The following is a 19999-nucleotide window of genomic DNA, read 5'->3' on the forward strand; positions in this document are numbered from 1 at the left end:
ATAGAGAATAAAGCATTAGCAGAAATGGAGGCACATATTACAGCAGTCGTGTAACTTTTGTGTTAACAACACCAAATACTCAGGTTTATGGTGCCATTCCAGTGAGGGCTGTGCAGGCAGGTTCAGGTCCTACAAAGACCATTCTTCCATATATTTCCTAGGAATGAACAGGCATTACAGTAGCAATATATTTATGCTGTGATACCTTAAATATACTAATGATAAAGGAAGAACCAGAAATGTGGCTCTGAGCATTGTCAAGAAACAGCAGCCTGACCCAGACCACCAAAATTAGCCATCAAAAAAGTGACATTGTGAGAGAAATATCAAAAGCTGATGGCAGAGTGATGGGGAGAGACAGGTTCCCACAGGCAAACAAGAACATGACCAGCAGCAAGCACGTCTTAAAACTGACACCCAGCAGGATGTTTGCCCTCATCGTGGGTTCGGAAATAAGGCAGACAAAGCAAAGTCCCATCACTAGAAGAAAACAAATGCTTGCAAGTGAGTTGAAAAGACCTTGCAGTCACAGACAAAACCACTGAATGTCACAGCTGGGCTGGTGCGCAGGGCAGTTGTCCAGGAAGAGCTGCAGGGAGGGGAAACCTGATGAAATGAGACAAACTGAGGGGCCTACTCAGTCTTCCTGGGTAAACTGATCAATAACCCTGACTCTGTTCTCACTCTGGTGTCAGGTTTTTTCACTTCTGAGCCCAAATGTTGAGCCCATTTTGATGCTCCAAATGCCAGAGTCACTCCAGCACCTGCAGCTTTGAATTGCTGTCTGGAACTGAAACTGCTGCATCAGCTCCAGCAGAGTCATCCCCAGCATGCATTGGTTTTAGGAGATGGTGAAGTAATACAAATTTGGTGAATGCCTGCTGGCATCAGTATCTGAAAACGTGAACCCATTTTAATGGGAGATGTAATTAATACAAGGGCAATTGCACAGTGCTGCAAGTCATCAGGCTTCCCTTCAGAATTCCTCATACTTGAGGTTCTCCATGCATCCACCACAAGTCACCCTCAGCAGCTCAGGACCACATCTTCACTGCCCATCTGAGGATGGGAGGGTCCAGGTTTGGGGTTGTGACCTTTCCTCTCAGCTCCCTTGTGCATCCCAAAAGGTTTTGTCTTCAGCAAAAGTCTCTGACCCAGCAGCAAAGTTTTGCCCCACAACAGGTCCAGTTTTCTTTGGCCCATTTCTGCTTCTTTGCTCTCAGTGTTTCATAACTGTCCAGAGCAAAATGCTTCTTCATCCTGCCTCAGGCTGCCCAGGTACCACGCCTGGTAGCAAACCTCATCCCTATTTTTGAGGCAGTGGGTTAGAGGGGACCTGGGGGAGAGGAGAGTCTTTCAATTGGAACATGGCTGCAAATATCAAGTATACAGAGTGAAATGGAGGTGAGTTTTCTCAATAGCATTTCAGCATCTCATTGAAGTCATGTGTTCAACATACTGATTATGTGAATAATCAGTAGATTATTCAGAGCTAAAACCATATTCCAGCAGCAGGATGTGTAAGAAGAGCAGCAGCCAATGCCAGTCCCATTAAATTAGGCAATAAAAACAGGGAGTGGGGCTGTGGTCTGATCACTTAGGGCATGGTGTGATCACTCCTGCAATTAGTACATGGCTAACAGGCAATTGGCTCAGGCTGGATTGAAAGCTGAGCCCTGTGTAGGACACAGTGTGGTGGGGAAAGGTGGGGAAGTTTCTGAAAATAGCTTTTCTTTTATGTTTAGAATTGTCTTAGTGCCACTCATTTGCTTATAAATTAAAGAGTGGGATGCACTGGCTTTGAGGGGGCACTGCACTCTGTGCCGAAATGGCTGCCGCCCATGGCTGGATGGCATTCCTGCTCCTGCCGCTTTGAACAGAGTAGCTGAGTGCCACATCAAAAAGATGTTTTGTGAACTTCCCACTCTCTGCTGACTGCAGCATAAGTAGAGTAGTCTCAGCTATCCAGGCAGCTCCGACACCACTGCCACATCCCAGATACCAGGCCTTCCAGTGACACCATATAAACAACTGCTCGTTCCAGTAATGCTTCTCTACTTGGGAAATTGTTTAAGGATTCACTCCATCCACTCCATTCTGCAACAAATAACCTGCAGATGTGTGGCTCCAAAAATAAACCTTGGCACTGGGGCCATGGTACAGCATCACTACATAATTCAACAAAATTTCATACTGCGTTGTCTTAGAAATTAATCTTTTCAGTATGCTGGAAGTGGTTCATGGAGACAGAGTCTATCCTAAAAAAGACTACTCTGTGCATAGAGAGTATTTTGCTATCATCTCCATTGACAATAAACACGGGTTTGACTTGTGAACATGTTATATTAAGAATTATTTCTTCCCTTGTCCAATTCATTAAGTCTGTATACTTAATAAGCAGTTTCAGCATTTATAAGGTCTTCTCTGGGAACAATAAAACAGAGGGGGAAAAGAGAGAAACATCTGGATCAGTGAACACTCTTGAAATATTATCTTTTTAGTATCTTTATAGATATTTCCAAAGGCTTACACTAAGAACTTAATTCTATTGCTGCTATTGATGTTGAAATTATATTAAAAAAACAACTTCAAGTTCTTGTTGCTTAGATAGTGATGATAACCAGCCAACTCTTCTGTTGACAATACTTTAATGAAAAAAAAAAGTATTGTTTGTATTTCATTCAAATTTTACAACCTTTTTTGTCAGTTTTTCTTCTTTTAAACTTCCATTTGGAAACTAAGTGGGAAGACAAAATAAATAGTGATTGTGGAAACCAAAGCTGCCATTTAATTGGACTTTAGCAGATTACCCTTTTTTCCCCTCCCTTTTTTTTTATAAGTTTTTTGTTTGTTTGTATCCAAATTTTTTTGTATTTTCAAAGAATACCTGCTAGTGTTACTTTTGACTTGATCATGTGAAGTTTTACACACTCACCAATAAGCTGGAAACAAGATGCTCAGGGGCTGGAGCACATTATATTCGAGGGGAGCCCAAGGGATCTGTGTTTGCTCAGTCGGGAGAGGAGGGAGCTAAGGGTGAATTTAATTGGTGTCTCCCACTCACTGATGGGGAGTTACAGGGAAGTCAGGCTGGGGATATGGAGAAGAAGAAGGCAGAGCTTCATCAGAGGTATACTGCAAAACAACACAAGAGCCACAGGTTGCAGCAGGGACATTTTAAGCAGATATAAAAGATAAAATGGGCAATGAAGTAGTTAAGCACTCAGAAGAGGGTCCCGGAGAAGTGAGGTAATCTCCATCCCCGAAGACATTCAACACTCATCTGGGCAAGTCTCTGAGCGGTTCTCTGCTGTCAGGTGCACTTGGATCACAATCTTTCCAAAGGTCCCTTGCCACTCAAATTATGTTGTGAACTTATTTTTCTAAAATTATGGGGGTTTTGTTTCTGTTGCTTGGCTGAAACCTTGCCTTGAAAAGTCCCCTCAGCTGTGCTGAAGCAGGGTCATGCCCCAGTGACTCTAAGCAAGCTCTGGAAGGATAAAAATTCTTAGGCATAAGGAATTGTTAAGCATTCTTATGTGATTCACAATGTATAAAATCAGATTGCTTTGTGCCTTTTCACAAAGTGTTCTCTGCAGAGAGGAGCCATCACATACCCCTTATCTGTAGGTGGTGTGGAGAGTGACCATTGAGATTTTCACATTGTCCCACAAATCAGGAGCAATCTACATAAACCTCTGTGTCCTGCATGCCTCTTGTCCTTTCACTATGAGCTTTCCACCGAGAGGCAGAGTATCCAAATGCAGATATCATCCTCCTCCCGTCAGTTTCCAGCCAAGTTTTGGAAACCACATGTCATCTGGACATCATGGAGAGCCAGTGTGTAGAGTACAGGACTAATCACAGCTCAAAGGTGCTCAAAGATGTATCTTTCTTCAAGTGTTTTTCCATGCTATTTGACTTCCTTAAAAGCAGAAGGCTTTGTGTTTTGCTCTCTCCACTTCTAGACTATTTAAGCTGGAAGTGTTAGCCTGGCTGGACTTATTTACTTACCTTTTTCCTGGAGTGGAATTTCAAAAACCATTCAAAAAACAAATTAAGTGATCTATTAAATATCTGGATTAAGTGTCTGGGCCTGTGTCTAGGGTGCGGATGGATGGTTTAAGGTATAGATGGGTGTTGTGCCCAGGGGGAAGTGCAGGAGCTGTGGTACATGTCACATCCCAAATCCATCAATACCAAGATGAGTCTTGCAACTGTTTCAAAGACAAATGTCAGCAAGACTTGATCAAGTTTATGTCCGAGTGATTTTCTGGAACTATTTTTCCAAGAAGTCCAATTGTAGCACATCCTCAGAGCTGAGCATGTTCTCACCCACCATCCTGAGCCTTGGTCGGAGCCTGTTCCCAATCTGACACATATTCCTGTCAAAACTGCCAGGGATTGCAGCAGAACCAGGATCAGAACCTTTAATATCGGCACACCAGTAAGTAAATGTAGACAGAGTGACTGGCTTGTCTCTGAAGGTTAATTGGGATTTATGTCCTGTTTGGAGATCCAGCTTTAGAGATCTGACTTCCTGGCACAGTTTGTGTGATGTGTTTTTCTGTGCATGCGTGCGTAAAAGGCACTCTCCTTTTGCTGTTTACCTAAAGCAGTTTATTAGACATTGCTTATGCAGCATTTTTGTGATCTTGTTGATGAAAGATGCTATATAAACAGGGCTGCATTGGACTGGATTCAGTAAGTCTGAGAGCTTGCCAGCAATTAGTTGCTGTTTGACTCCAGTGACCGAGCACCAGCACAGCAGCCAGCCCATGAGTGCAGCTCCTCGCAACACTGCTCTGGCTCTGCCTTCCCTCATGAAATGGAATTTATTGCTCTCTATCTCACATGGACACTTGGTAGGAAATTGGAGCTACGAAATGAAGAGTCATGGAAGTTTAAAAAATCCAAGAGACAGGACAGATGTGCTGTGATTAGTCCTGTACTCTGGCTCACCTTGGGTTAGATAAATAATTGAATGTGTGCCATCAGCAAAACATACTACTTACAGACTTGGAAGGAAATCTGGCTTGCAGTCCTCTAATTGGAAGTCAGAGATGGTGGAAAAAAAGACTTTTGCTCAATTCTTATGCTTTAGATCTCAAAGCAGTGAGTTATTTTAAAACTCAAGCTTAATCTTGGATCATGTAAATTGATATTTTGTAGGCTACTTGTTCATAGGAATGACTATATATTTATGAGAATGCATTATACTTTGCCAGTTCATTAGACCTTTTATTAAGTGCAAACAGTACTATCATTGTATAAAATTCCTTTTATTCTTCCCCTCAGATTTCATACCTGTCAAACATTGACTTGATTCTGCAGAATCCATACCAACTTCACCTGCAAAACTAAACAAAATCATTTTCTTGGTACAAGGCCAGAAAATAAAAGAAATTTGTTCGAAAAGAGAGCAAGACAAAGCTGACAGCTGAGTCTAAGCAGATGAAAACAGTCAAAAGCCTTTTATTTAATCATTCTGCTATTTTTGACATGTTGTCTAGTGATAAACCACATGAGCGTTCCCTTGTGTTATGAAAAAAACAACTATGAAGTAAAAATCCAGGAAAGAGCAGAAGAAAGTACAGTCTAGCCCTTGAAGGGATCTCATATGTGATTTCGAGGATGATGTTTACATGCATGTAAAATATCCAACAAATGGCTTTTCCAGTGGTGGCTGAGGTCATTACCTTTTCAAAGTTGTGCAATGTTTTCCTGCTGAGACTTTCCTTCTTTGCTAAGGGGACATTCGCAGACAGACTTTTATTTAGTCATTTTTGGACACTGGTATGCTAAGTGAGACACAGGCTCTGATGGTTACCAGTGCTGCCAGTTGGTCTGCTCTGCAGAAAAAGATGCTGATTAGCCTGTGCTTGGTCAATGTGTTTGCAGCCTCGTGGCTCTGGTTAGGCCAGGAACCAGCCAGGGAAAACAATGATTCCTGCTGCACAGAATCATTGCTTCCCCAAAAGCATGGAACTCTGGTCCTTGTGGCCCATGTGAAAATCCCAACAGCACCTTTATGTTTCACAACAACAGCATCTTTAAGTTACTCTTTGAAAGGGAGGATCACAGGAAACATTTCCAAAGGTCTTTTTCTTCTGCCCAAAAGAGAGATAGAAAGCTGAGGTTTAGTTGCCAGTTCTTTCTGCAATGAACAGAAGCTCATGGGAACTTTTTTCTGTTGTGGCTGCCTGCAGGGTTTTCACATCAACCCCTTTCTCTGCATCCCAAAGCCCTAAGAAAGTCCAAAAAAGTTGGTCTCCTGGGAGTGCTGATCTGCTGATGCAGGGGGATGTGTTGGGAGGATGGTCTCCCTGCTGTGATGTTGTCTGAAACCACTACTGAACACCTCACCACATCTCATTTACTTAAGTAAAACCACAAACCCCATTGGGAGAGGCGTCCTGCACTGTTCTCGTAGAGAACAGAGGCCCAAGGTGCCCACAGAAATAACATACTTTTTTATTGGTGGATAAGTTTGCGAGACCTGTGAGGTTTTGTTTTCTGAGCATCTTTCAGTTTCATGCAGGTCAGTACCTCCAAGCCCCATGTGGGATGGAGGGCTTCTTCCACACCTCAAAGTATTTTATTCTCTTTTAAAGAAGAATGAGCTTCAAGCATTCACAAATATTGTGCTCAGCAGGGGCTGTAAACCATCATATTTGTTTGGAAGTTCTCTTCTGAGAAGAAGGAACTACAGTTTATGCTCTGCCACCATAAAAATCCCTTTGGCCATAAAAAGATGACATGAAACAGCACTTGGAGGAGGGGAGGGGTCAATTAACAGTAAGGAGCAGCCATGGAGTGTGTCTGAAAACTTTCAAGAGCATCAGTCAGGGTCTCCCAGGGTAAGCACTGGCACAGTTCCTTAGAGTCAAGTGAGGTATGTGGCTTTTTCCAAGGGAGGATCTGGTCCCTGGCTTACGTTCACACAAGAGGAGTCCAGGAACTGTGAATCTTATCAAAACCTTCCCATTAGCAATGACTGGAATGTGATTTCATTTCTGGTATCTGTCTTAATAGCCAGAGTTGAGCAAAAGAGCAGATAGCAGGGTGCTTTTTTTTTTCCCCTGCTAAGAGAAAGAAAACCATTTTATGTGGGCAAAATTATTTGACTACAAAAGCTAACAAAAAACAAGACTCAGTTTCAGGCAATGCTTTTTCCCCTGAAAATTTTTTCTTCTACAGAAATCAGCTAGTAAATTGCAGTGACTTGCTCTCAGAGGTCTGAATTCCCCAGGGTTGTTAAGGCAAATCCTGCTCTGATCAGTCAGTTAAGAGAAATAAAGCAGCACACAGATACCCACAGCAGTCATAGGTGCTGCAGCATTGGAAGACTTCACTGTTATTTGGGTTATTCCCCCTCAGCTGGGACGATGACAGGAAGGGCTCGGGCTGGCCTTGGACCTTGCATTACACCCAGTGTGAACATAAATTATCTCTTTACAAAACTGTGAAAAAGGACTAAGGACTAAGTCTGGAAATCATGGCAAAGTGCATGCTGAGCAAGTGTCTGCAGGGAGGCCATCCCCTCTTACTCAAGATTTTGGTATGTGTCCCACAGAAAGGCAAACAAAAATAAAGTGCATTGCTTCAGTTTTACACCATGTTGACATAAATCTTCTCTCCATGTGAATTACGACAAAACTGTGCACAGCTACTGAGCTGCTGCACTTGTGCTGCAGATGGGCTTTGTCTGTGCCTGCTTTGGCAGACAAACCTGTTGCTCATTTGGATTTCATATAGAAGAAAATTGAGTTTGCTGGTTGGTTGGGTTTTCTTAGGCTTGTTTTAGTGTACCTTGCTGGCTTGCATTTATAGATGTCTAATTATTTTTGTACATTCATTTCTGTATTTTGTATTTTCATTTTTGCTACACCGTTTATTTTTTAAAGCCAGGGTGAACAAAAAAGAAGAACTGGGCAGGATCAATAAGGAGAGGGAGCTAACAAAGACCCTTTGTGCAATTAAAAACACCATGCCAGGTGTAACTGGCAGGTCTTCAGAGCAGAGCACAGGTTTTTCTAAGTGCAAGTTATGATTTAGGCTGAAGATGTCTGGTATTGAAAAAAGTCCTGTCCTTTCCCAATAGGAAATCAGTTTTATAAAAAAGACATTTCTTGAGTGTATTATGGTTGCTTTCTACCTGCACCAACTTGAAAGAGCTCTGCTGATCTATTTAAATCTGTATGAAATCCTAAGCATCTCTTTTGTCCCCTAAATTGCAACTGATCTGGTATTCATAGGTCAGAAAGAGTGTTTTGGAGAGGAGGGATTTGACCTGCCTGACCACCTATGGAGTTGCTGCATCTTCCAGTGGCATGACCTCAGGCCTCAACTGAGCTCTAGAAACTGTCTGTGAGAGCTCTCTCAGCCCCAGTAAATGGGAGGTAAAGTTCCTCTTCTTGAGTTACCTCTGTCTGGGAGGAGTCAGCCTGGAGACTGACTGCCTAGCAGCATTTTAGGGATAAAGCAAGGGCAATATTTTATCCTAAGGACTCACTTTCAGGCTCAGCATAGAGATTTCTGTGTCTGCTTTGCTCCTGGGAGGATAATATTTCTTAGAGCAGACTCTTCTCTTTCTACTTTTGACATCTTTAGCAAGAGCTTCCTTAACATATTATGTTTAGTCTGAAACCGGTATAAAACTTGTATTTTTCATCTTCTCTTTGCATTTTCCCTTTGTTTTCCCTTTTTTTCAATCACTAAATGATGACCATGTATCTTTTTCAGCATGACTCATGGCAGAGATTTAGAGCTCCCTCTCCAAAACCCCAATATCTGCACGGAGCAGCTGTTGTTATAACCCAGCTCACTGCCATGTTACTGCAAACAGATGCAGGTTAATTATGATGTAAAATGTTTATCCTGTTATTGTTTGCATTTCTAAAGATTTTCAGCAGCTGTAGGACCCTGAGTGACTCCCTCCCCTCTCACACAGTGTATTTATTTTCTGGGTTCAGCATGCCCTGGTTGGTGTCTCCGGCATCGCTGCGTGTCCCGTGCAGAGCAGGAGGTGGGCTGGGGTGACGGCAGCTCTGCGCCAGGTGGAAGCAATTATGGGAAAAAAACATGGTCCTTGCTGGATGACTTACTGCTGATAGCTGCCAGATAAGCTAACTTAATAAAGCAGTGGCTTAATTAAGCCGCATTCCTCCCATCTTGCCTCTCGTCCAGCCTGTCTGAGGCGATGCTATCAAGCAGCTACTGCTCTGCAGCGTGGGGCAGGGGTGCTGCTGATGCACCCCTGTGTGCTGGGAACTCTGGGGGGCTATGGGTGATGGGACACAGGGGACCTCCTGGAAAACTCAGCTCCTCTCTCAGTTTGCAAGGTAACAGGCCACAAATCCTGGGGAAAAACACAGATCTGCCTATTGCCTAGTGATGGATACATTTATTTGTATCAAATTTTGACCCTAAATCCCATCTTCTGGCATTTAGTCTTCTGGAAGCATCTCAACCTCCAGAGCAGAGGGTAGGAGCACCATATGTCCCTGTTTCTCCAGCAGGGACCAGCCAGAAAAAATAAGAGGTGACTTGGTTTTGGGGGTGTCCCTAGTACTATGAATTTTCTTACAACCACAAAAGCCGGATGTAGCATTAATCAAAATCATCGTGCCCCAAACCCTCTGTCGGTTTGGGCTTGTTCTTATTCCTGTTACTTCCTGTTACTGTTACTATTTAATTGCTAAAGTACCCCATTTAAGCTGCAACAAATAAAAGTCTGCCAGAAGCTTCATCCTTTGTAAACCTAATTTCCAAAGCTCCAATTTTTAGTGGTGGAGCTTCAAACACAGGGCCGTGTGTTTGTGTTTCATGCATGGCCACATGTACAGCTGCATAGCAACCACCTTGCTGAAAGTTATCCAGTAGCTAAAATTATCAGTAGGAACCCCATCTTACCTCTCATTATGTACAAGGAGATTGCTGGTGTGCAACGTTGATTAGCCATGTCAGCCTGGACCTGGACATCTGAAAACGAGTGTTGCTATTAAAATGCCTTTGCTAATGCTCATGTGTCCATCACTTTGACAGATTTCACTTTAAGAATGTAGAAAGCTAAAGCACGCAGGAATCCCAGGGTTCCAATGTAATCTTCAGAGAAACAGGTATTGTATTGTATTTCCTTTGCATTAACCCTAGAGTAGCAGTTTCCCTGGCAAAATTATGCTGATAAGAGTGCTGTTGAGTACAGCTGCATTAATGCAGAGATCTGTAACTTTCAGCTGGGAAGAGATTATCATGTGGAATGTGGATGGAAGGCATGGCATCCCTCTTCTAAACACTTCTTTAAGTATAATTTAAAACTTCCACAATGCAGAAAAATCTTCACACATTTAGAGAAAATATTTCAAAACCTCCTTATCAGTAAGGCTTGGGAAACTTCGAACAAAAATTTGAGCAAGACACTAGAAAAAAAGAAATTGTTTCCAAAACCATCTCATCCCACTGCGGAACCCATTGCTGCAAATAGTTGCTGAAGGGAGGGATTTCAGCAAGCACTTGGATATCAGCCAAAGGAACAGGATTTTCTGGTTAAGTGAAAGCTAAAGCACAAGGCTGTGATTGCTTTGGGGCAATATCAGGGTGCCAGGGCAGTGTTTAATGGCTGTAACCTGGCATGCGATGTGTTCCCAATCTATGGCTGTGGGAGAAGGGTTTCGTCGGGGCAAGTGGTTTGGCTTTTGGGAGAATCCAGCCAGGCAGATAAAACCTCACTTTAGCCACAAGAAAGAAAATGAACCCAGGAAAAAGCCATGACCAGACAAGCTGAGAGCAGAGAGGCTGCTCCTGCAAGGATCCCAGCAGGTAGCCCCTTACCCAGGAGCAGGTCATCGCATCATCTGCTGACACATTGGTCCTAAACCTGAAAATAAGGTGGGAATTCCATGGAGAAGGGTACGAATTATGGAAGTTGCTGATCCCTGTGGCTGATTAGCTCTGGCTGGTACAACCCCAGAGGTCAGCATCTCATGGCAGGGATGTCCCCCTCCCCTTGCTCATCTCCCAGCCCTCTCAAGCTGGGCTGTATCTTCCTCTGAAGAGCAGCTACAAGGAAGCCTCTTTTCTGTTGCAGACTGAAGAAGATCAATGTGCACTTGGAAAGCCATCAGCAGGGCTTGCAGCATATGAACAGCCTCCCCAATGCACCTTTGAACTCATTCCTCCTGCATTTGTTTGTCTTGCAGATAAAACTTCACAGCAGTGTTTGGAGAGAAGTCTAATGAGGCACCACTGTTTGCATAACAAAGCAAGACTTCCTCTTCAGATGTTCAATGCTCATTAGGCATAATTTATATTCCAGCTAATCTTAAGGAAGAGGGAAAATAGGGAGCCAAAGTTTGTTTTTACATTGTTTGGAAAAATGCATTGTTTGTTTTAAGCCATCAGTTGCAACTGATAGTTAATTTAAATTCAACATAATGATGATTTGTGATGGCTGCATGTTGTCTAGGGGAGTGTAGTGTCACTGACTGAGATGGCTTTAGCATTCTACTGAATTAATTATTGAATCAAAGGAAAAGACAGAATGGATGGTTTCCCAGTTTGGGAGATATTTCAGTATGTCCACAAAGCATGAAAAAACTGTGTATTTGTAAAATACTGAGGGATTTCTTCCTCTCAGAATCATGTAAGCTTGATGTAATAATGCACTGAACAGCAGCTGTTTTGGTTTTTTTCAGCAGTCCTAGTAGTCACCAACGTGGGACCCTTTGAACGTCACTAGGGCCCTGCAGTGAGAGACTCGGGGGATGATAAGGCACACAGCCATTTGTAAAGGCTCCTGAGGGCTGCTGGGAGCTTTGATGACTAAATGTGGTTTGCTGCCTGGAGAGAAAACCAGCAGGTTTAGCTGGACACCTAAATGTCATTACAGGCCACTGTGTCAGAAACAGCAGTTTCTCAGCTCTCAGACTTTGTTGATATCATAGGCACATAAAAAGTGTCTGATCCTATTGACTCTACACTGCAGTTTTGTCCCTCTGACTATATAAGATACTCTCCCTTGCTCCAGTTGAAGTACCCAATATAAGGAGTTTACCTCCTCTAGGTTTATTAGAAGATGAGAAATGACTGATAACATTTATCCTCTGTGTACTCCTCACTGAGACTTACCCCTTCTTGCAGGTTTACATTGCAGTGACAGATATTTGAAAACAGCCTTGACTGTACCATGAAAATGATGTCCTGAGTTGTGTATTTGGACAGCACTGAGCTGTCCAGACAACAGCCAGACAACACAAGAGAGCAGGATTTTTGGAAATTACTTGGGATGTTGGGTGGGTCAGCGCTGGGGTATTCTGCCCCAGGCTCCTGAGGTGGCTGGACACGCTGCCAGGGGCCAGGTGGTTTCTTTCCCTGTTGTGTTCTGTAATGCTGAACTCCAACTGCTCAGGATCCTTGTCTTGTTTGTTTCACCACATCCACAATCCACTTATGGCTGTTTCTAAAGGCAGCACCAATCAGCAGAGAATACATTTGTTTATTCATTTATTTATTTTATTGTTTTTCAGGAAAAAATGCTGTAAGGGTTATAAGTTTGTTCTTGGACAGTGCATCCCTGAAGGTATGTGACTTCACTGTTCTTACACATCGTGTCCCCATGCATTTGTCTTTCCCCATCTGCCATCTTCCCCACATTGTCTGCTTGGAAGAGCAACCTGACAGAAGCATAGGCTTCTCCATATCTCACGTATCAGTGTGGGGAGGAGCAGTTTCCCAGAAATTGTCCAGAAAATAAAAAGATCAACAACTTCCAAAAGTGCTGCTTAGCATGCCAAGCCTTGATCCTCCCCTAAGTACATGGCTGCACAGACCTTGTGCCATGACCTGCTGCTCTGCAGACAGAGGAACATGTTGTGCCCTTGGCTGGGTGGTTGGGAGCACTCTGTGCACCTTTCATGGATGATGGCTTTCCCCATTTATCCCTCGGATCTGGAACAGCTGACTTGATTTGTCAGTGCATAGGAGATGGTGAGTAGGTGAGTTAGTCCTGCCTGTAATTTCCCTTGAGTGTGGCTTCCTTGTCACCAGGGGCCAAGGAAGATGCAGATTTAATCAGTATAGTTCAGTATGCAGTAGTAAAAATTGATCTGATTTGGATAAAACTGGCTCTGAATTTGTTGGACTGCAGGAACTACCAGGCAGGAGCAAATGCTCAGAGACGACATGCCAAAAAACTTTTTTTTTTACAATAAGTAAGTTAAAAAGTTGATCTATGGCAACATATTCTTTTATTTGATGATATATGGAAAGCCTTGATTTGGTCTGAGAATTTTCCTAGTTTGTGACTGTGATGTTTTGGGGGAAAAGTGACAAATCAACGTACTGGAGAATCAGCTGGTTTTGAGTTGCAGTGTCCAGCCAAAAGGGATTGTAACCCAAATTCTAATCCTTGTGGGTTTGTTGTGGGTTTGTGGCTGTTGCTGTTTTAATTTGTGTCTTCTTTGCTGCTGGCTAGAAACACTAAAACAATGGGTGGATTGATAGGGGTGGAGACAGGGAGAAAAAAAAGATGGAAACAGCTCAGGATGATCCTGTGCCTGGAGGAGCTGGGTAGGGTTTAGGTGACATTGATGGTCACACATAATTTCTCATCCCATGGTTTTGCTGTGAGTTTTGTCTCAGCATGTGTGATACAGGTGACAACTCCAGTGTGAGACAGACACTTGGAAGAGGCAGTTGTGTGTATTGGAGGCAGAATTCCTGAATCCTTTCAGGTTGGAAAGAAGCCAGGACTCTATATTCTGGCCTCCAGCTTTCCTATGGATTTAAGAATTTTATGTACTGGCTATTCACTGAATATAATGGATGCAGCAAGAGAATTAATAGGAGCAAAAACAAAATGAGAGCCATGGCAATTTATTACTTTGGCTTCTAATTCTCATCTCTTGAGACATTAGGTGATTATGAAAGCAGCTTTTATTATGCGCCCACTGACTTTGTCCAATCCTGTCTTTTAACTGCATTTCAGTAACCTGAGAGTTTCTGCCCCTAATTCAATTCTCTGCTTCTCTCCCTTTGTTTCTCCATTCCCCCTTTTCAGCTTTATCTGTATTCTGCCTGGAACTTCAGAGGCCACAGCAGTTGTTATAACATCCAAGACAATCTCAGGCCCTTGGAGTGGGGACGAGAAACATGATTCACTGAAGTATTCGTTTCACTTACTCTATTACAAGACATCACTTGGCTCTTCACACATTGTTTTGGCATAATCTTGACAGAGTAGCTGTATGAAATCCATATCTCCAAACAGACACATAAATGCATTACAGATGTGAGTTTATTAGAGCACATCTGCACCTTTTAATCCAGTACTGGCACATTGAAACTGTGAGAAGTCATTCCAGCCCTGTCTCCTCTGTGATTTAGCAGTGGCTGCAGGGAGGAGGGTTGACAGAAGTATAGATCCTCCCTTTTCCACCCTTTTATAGCTGCCTGGGGAACACACCAATCTCCTGGGACAGCTGTTCCTTAAACAGACTCTTTCCCAAAGGCTTATGGCTTTGTCCACGTCCCTTATTGGTTTTTGTCCTGATATTTTTCATCTGCCCTTGAAAAGGAACAGAAATCAGTGTAGTACAGTATGAGTCAATGCCTCCAGTTTCTGCATTTTGTCTGTTTTGTACTCACCTTCCCACTGTGGCTTTCAGCTGCAGGACCGGGGATCCTCAGGAAACACTGAGTGGAGTTACTTCCATGCGTCTGATTCTCTCCATAGCATCTCTTCCTGCTCCACCTGTTCAGCAGAGTGGATAAAAAGAACAGCTCCTCACCTTTTTCTCCTGTGTGATTTCCTTTTTCTTTGCTTTGGAGACTTACTGCTCCAGCCAAGTCCAGTCTTGGGTCCTGTCTCATGGTGCCATAGAGTGAAGAAGGGAGAGATGCAGTATGGAGCTGTTTATTTTGGAGACCAACTTTCCTATTGCTGGTTTGTTTCCTGAGTTTTCCTATTGCTGGTTTGTTTCAGAGTAAAAGACTCTATTACAGGCCAACTATAGTCAGATCTGGTCTTTCCTTAGTAATGTTGTTTCAAAAATTTCCTTGGTAAACTTTCCGTGCTATATTGTCATTTCTGAGTTCACTGAAACTTATACAGAGACATTTGTTATTCTGCTTTGGCTTTTGCATTTTCCTGAAGTCTGGAACAGCCTGATCCTCATTGTATGGTTTTGATTCATCCTCAAACCACATTTCTTAGGCTGGTAAACAAGGGGTTTGAACAGAGGAGGGCATGTTCATCTCCAGTTCTGCAGAGCACACCCAGGTGGTGCAGCAGCTTTTGCCTAGTTTCATCTCAGTTGTGAGAACTGTTTCTAGGGAAGTCATGTTACCTGGGACCAAAGCCCTGGGGATACAGCTCTGGACCTGAGACCTGCCTACCACTGTGTGATTTGGGTTGACTGTGTGGGACCACCAGCAGGGATATTTGTCCTTCCTGGACCCTTCTGCAGCTTTGTGTGAAGGTAAATGAGACAATGGACATGATGGAGCTGTGCTGAGGTGGACACGTTCAAAGACTGGTTACATTAAATTTGGCGACAGATGGATAAGAAGAACGGGCATTGTTTAGTCTAGAAACAAGGAGGCTGAGGGGAGACATGATAAGAGTTTTTAGGTTGTGAAAACTTGCTGCAAGGGGGAAGGTGAGCTGTTCTTTATGGCCGAGGAGAAGAGGACAAAAATAATGGGCCTAAGTGTCTCTAAGGGGAGTTTGGATTAGATAGGAGTAAAAAGCTTTCTGTCTGCAAGGGTATTTCATCTCAGGACTAGACTACTAGGCAAGCCATATCCATCCCTTAGGGAAAAGGAAAACTAGGAAATGTTTATGCATAGCTACTCCTGCTAGTAATGGGAGATGGCCCCTTCCAGTTTTGTGTTTTCTGATTTTGTTAGGGCACATTTATTCCTGGAAGCACAGGGAGGCCAGAGCTTGTTTTACCTCTGCTCTGAATAGCTGAACATGGCACAGGTCAAGTCCTACACCTGAATGGGTACACTGGGTAAGGAGCAGCACATTCACCCCTATGCTGGACATACCATCCTGTTCTCACTCTGATTTTGTTTCAGTGGAAAACAAAAATTGCAACCATGCCCAGGAAAAATACCAGCAATGCTTTAAAGCTGGGACAATTTTGTAGTGCCAAATGTAACAGGAGTTTACAGCCCAGCATCACCTAAAGAGGCCAAACTACCCCTAGATGGAACAGTTTGAAAGCAAGAGTTATGTTTTCTTTTCATGGCTCTGCACTGTTGGGCACTGGTTACTGCAGGGGGTCCTAGCATTGCCATTCACCACCACAGCACTGTGGGCAGACTTCAAGTTGTGAAGCAAGAAGGAAAGAAAGGATGCCTGTTATTCAGGAGGTGATAAACAAAATGCTTGGCACTATTACAGTAGTAAGTCTATTACAATAGTACATTTTTTTCTACAGGGTTGTGGCGTGAGATACAGCATCTTGCTAAGTTTCATTTTGTGCTTTTCTGTATTTTGGCACACTGCTACTTTTAACCCCAGTGCCAGGCATGTGCTCTGGATACTTCGTACAGAAAATGTGTTTTTATTTGCTTTACCATCTCTTACTTCATTTTAATTGTTTGGAACAATCATCATACCCAGAGGTATCTGTTAGTCATTAGGGTGAGTCAATAATGAGTTTTAATTATGTATATGGAAACACAGTGCTTTGATGGAAACTTGCTTGAACCACTTAGATTTTGTTTGGACAGGTTTGGTCTGGAGCATGGATGAGATATTTCTGCTGTGACCCCCAGTGCCCACTCACTGGATTGTCAGGGCCACCTGGATGCTCTCTGCAGGGTGATGCTCTCTGAAATGGTCACAGAAACTGCTACTTGCTTTGGTGCAAAACCTGACCTTGGGCAGGCTGTGCCTGAGCTGGTTTTGAGACCAGATGCCACTCGAGGTCCTGATGTCTCCTGGCATGTTCCCCATGGTGCTGCAAAACCCTCACACCCACAGCTGGGAGCTGTCCTTCTCCCCCAGCCCTGCCACTAGCACCATGCCAGGGGCCACATCCAGCCCCTGACAGGACAGGGATGTGGGTCAGACCCCACTGTGCTCTAGTGTCCACCCCTGTGGCTTCAGTTCTGCTGCTACACAGCAGTGAAATTAGAAACAGATTGCCTTTGGGTTTCAAACAGGGACTTTAATCTTTTGGGATTTCAATGACATACCCTGATCTGCACACTGCAGCTATTATGATGGGTTTGTAACGATGCACTATTTGCTAGAAGGGCTTCAAACAAATGACATGTGATGTAATTAACTTTTCCTTGTGATATACTTTCCGCCTGGCTTTGGCAGTTAACCTCGTGGTTTTTCACAGTTTCTGCATAGAAATGTTGCTATCAGGCTTAAAAATCTGTTGAAGAAAGCTGAAAGAATGTTTTAGGTAATTTAATATTTCTGTGAAAAGAACTCCTAAAATCTGCCAAGTGCAAAAGTGACTCTCGCTTAAAATACAGCTTTAAGAAATAATCTAACTACTGCAAAGCTGTGAATAGCAATTACAGTTTTAATATATTCCTTTGCTCATGTCTCATGAATGTTTTGTATCTAGGTTCCTTCAGTCCTTAAAAACTATGTAACTCAACTTAATACTAATTAGCAGAGAGGCCAAATGTTTGCAATCTAAGTATCATCCATCTACTGCCTTTGGTATTTTTCCTAACCATCTTTTCCTCTCCCTTAGACTATGATGTCTGTGCTGAAGCTCCTTGCGAACAGCAGTGCACAGATAATTTTGGGAGAGTCTTATGCACTTGCTATCCTGGATACCGCTATGATCGGGAGAGGCACAGGAACAGAGAGAAGCCTTACTGCCTGGGTGGGTGTATGAGCATGTTGAGCAATTTATTTAATGATTTATCCTGCTTTCTTCAGTCTTTTAGGAGACAGTTTGAATCTGAAACCTTTCTTACTCTCAGTATTATTACAGAAGAAATGTGGGGGTTAACTATGTTAAGAATTGAGAGATCTAGATGCCCCTGATATTTTTAGGAGGTATTACCTACAATAAGACTTACACACCCAAACACTTTGAAGTGTTGGGCTGATGTAATTTTCCTATAATTCCTCCTGCTGGTTGTGAGCCATATATACTGAATATTGAAGCATTATCACTAGGCCTAATTACTAAAGCTAATCCTTGGGATTTGACTCAGATGGCCAGTATATAATTCAGGACTAATCATTTACATGTGGTCCTGCTGTGGCTAGTCCTGCCCTGCCCTTCATGGTTTGCCATGCCAGGGAGCCAAGGTTTGCTGGAGGGAGCTTTGCTTGTGAGCTTTTCAATGCAAGGAGACTTTCAAACAATATTCACTGCTAAAATGCCAGGTGTGTTAATAATTCTAATAGTGCAGTTTGCCCAGAGCTCCAGACCAAAGGCTCCAGTTTCAATTGCAATTGTGGTGATCCAATTACTTGTTTGTTTAACCACAAAACTTCTTTTTACCTCTAAAGGAAGTTTTTCATTGTGCTGGAAGTCTGAAACCTCCAGCTATGGGACATTTTTAATTTCTGCTTTTCTCCAGATATCGACGAGTGTGCCACGAGCAACGGGACTCTGTGCTCTCAGATCTGTGTCAACACCCTGGGCAGCTACAGGTGCGAGTGTCACGAAGGCTATGTCCGGGAGGAGGATGGCAGGACATGCACCAAAGGAGATAAAGGCAGGTGCTAGTGGAGACTAAATGTCCTGGGTCAAATGGATGCCTAAAGGGCTGGTCTGTTGTGAAGAGGAACTACTCCCAGTGCTACACTTGGAGCTGGGGGTCCAAAGCTGGGATGTAGCTGATGCTCCTGGGGTGCACCTGCGGAGCAGCCCTGCCAAACTCCCTCCTCCAATGGACAAGTACACTGGAGGATGTGGAAGGCATCTTCTCCTAGGGAGGCAGAATGGCTGAATAATGAAATTTACCATTACAGCTTCAGTTAGATCATTCCTGTTGGATCCAGTTGCTAAAAGCTCTAGTTTGCTCCATTACCAGCCTGGATTACAATTTTTTGTGGTCCCAGGCTAAGGAGATATAGGAAAAAATCTTAGCAGATGAAAAGCCTTAAAAATTTTCACTGATTTCACCTGTAAATTAAATAATTTCAGTAACTTTAATTTGTATTTACACACCCACATCTGAAATTAGCAAAAGGCCCTGGGTTGGATGGCTAGTGCCTCTTGGCCTTTAGAGGCTCAAAAAATGTGTGTTTGGGGATCCAACATGTTTTCCAAGCCTTGCTTAAATCAGTTTCTAAATTACATTGACCAAGGCCAAATGCTGATGACCTGCAATTATGTCAAATTGAGTGTCCCGTGCCTGGGGTCTTTTTTTTTTCCTCTTTTTTTTTTTTTTTTTTTTTTAATGGAATGTAATGGGAAAGGGGTAAATATAAGGGCTTGTTCTTGTATCTCATTGTTGGTTCAGAGTGTATACATGTGCTGTGCACAAATTATTTTAAAGGTTTGACCTCATCATAGTTATTAAATTACAGCATTTAGAATACTACAGAATAAATACCGATATGAAAATTTAAAATGAAAGGAGGAAAAGAACAGTGGTCTGAAAAAAAAAACCCAACAACTTTTGATGAATGGTGACTTACCAAAGGCTCATCAATTAATGCCTGAATGTGGTCTCACAGTGTGATCCAAATCCCACCGGATGGCCAGAGCAATTTATAATTTTCATTTTCATCTGAAAATGTGTAACTGGAGCCACTCCATTAACTGTAATTGTTCCTTGTAGTTTTAATTTTTTTTCCTTATCAGAGTGTGTGTGTGTATGTATGTGATAAATAACCTATATATACCCCCTACAAATAGGAGGGGGTTTTTAAAATATTCCTCTGGGTAGTTAAAATTTCTTTATACAGTAATGTCCAAAGCATTCAGGACAACCAACCATTCAAAATATTCAAGGTTATGGAAATTACTCTCCTGCTTGAAAACCACCATTTTTACAC

At 42.8% G+C, this 19999-nt stretch overlaps 1 protein-coding gene across 2 annotated transcripts in view; it reads left to right on the forward strand.

Moving 5' to 3' along the window:
- CCBE1 (collagen and calcium binding EGF domains 1) overlaps positions 1 to 19999 on the forward strand; it is a 92842-nt gene that overhangs the window by 58825 nt on the left and 14018 nt on the right. For both annotated transcript variants that reach the window (XM_030236648.2, XM_030236650.2), the window contains exons 3-5: positions 12528 to 12580; positions 17730 to 17864; positions 18574 to 18711. In XM_030236648.2, coding sequence (XP_030092508.1) covers positions 12528 to 12580; positions 17730 to 17864; positions 18574 to 18711 — 326 coding nt within the window. The remainder of the gene's footprint in view (positions 1 to 12527; positions 12581 to 17729; positions 17865 to 18573; positions 18712 to 19999) is intronic.

Source organism: Serinus canaria, chromosome Z (genome assembly GCF_022539315.1).
Source record: "Serinus canaria isolate serCan28SL12 chromosome Z, serCan2020, whole genome shotgun sequence".
Taxonomy (NCBI): Eukaryota; Metazoa; Chordata; class Aves; order Passeriformes; family Fringillidae; genus Serinus; species Serinus canaria.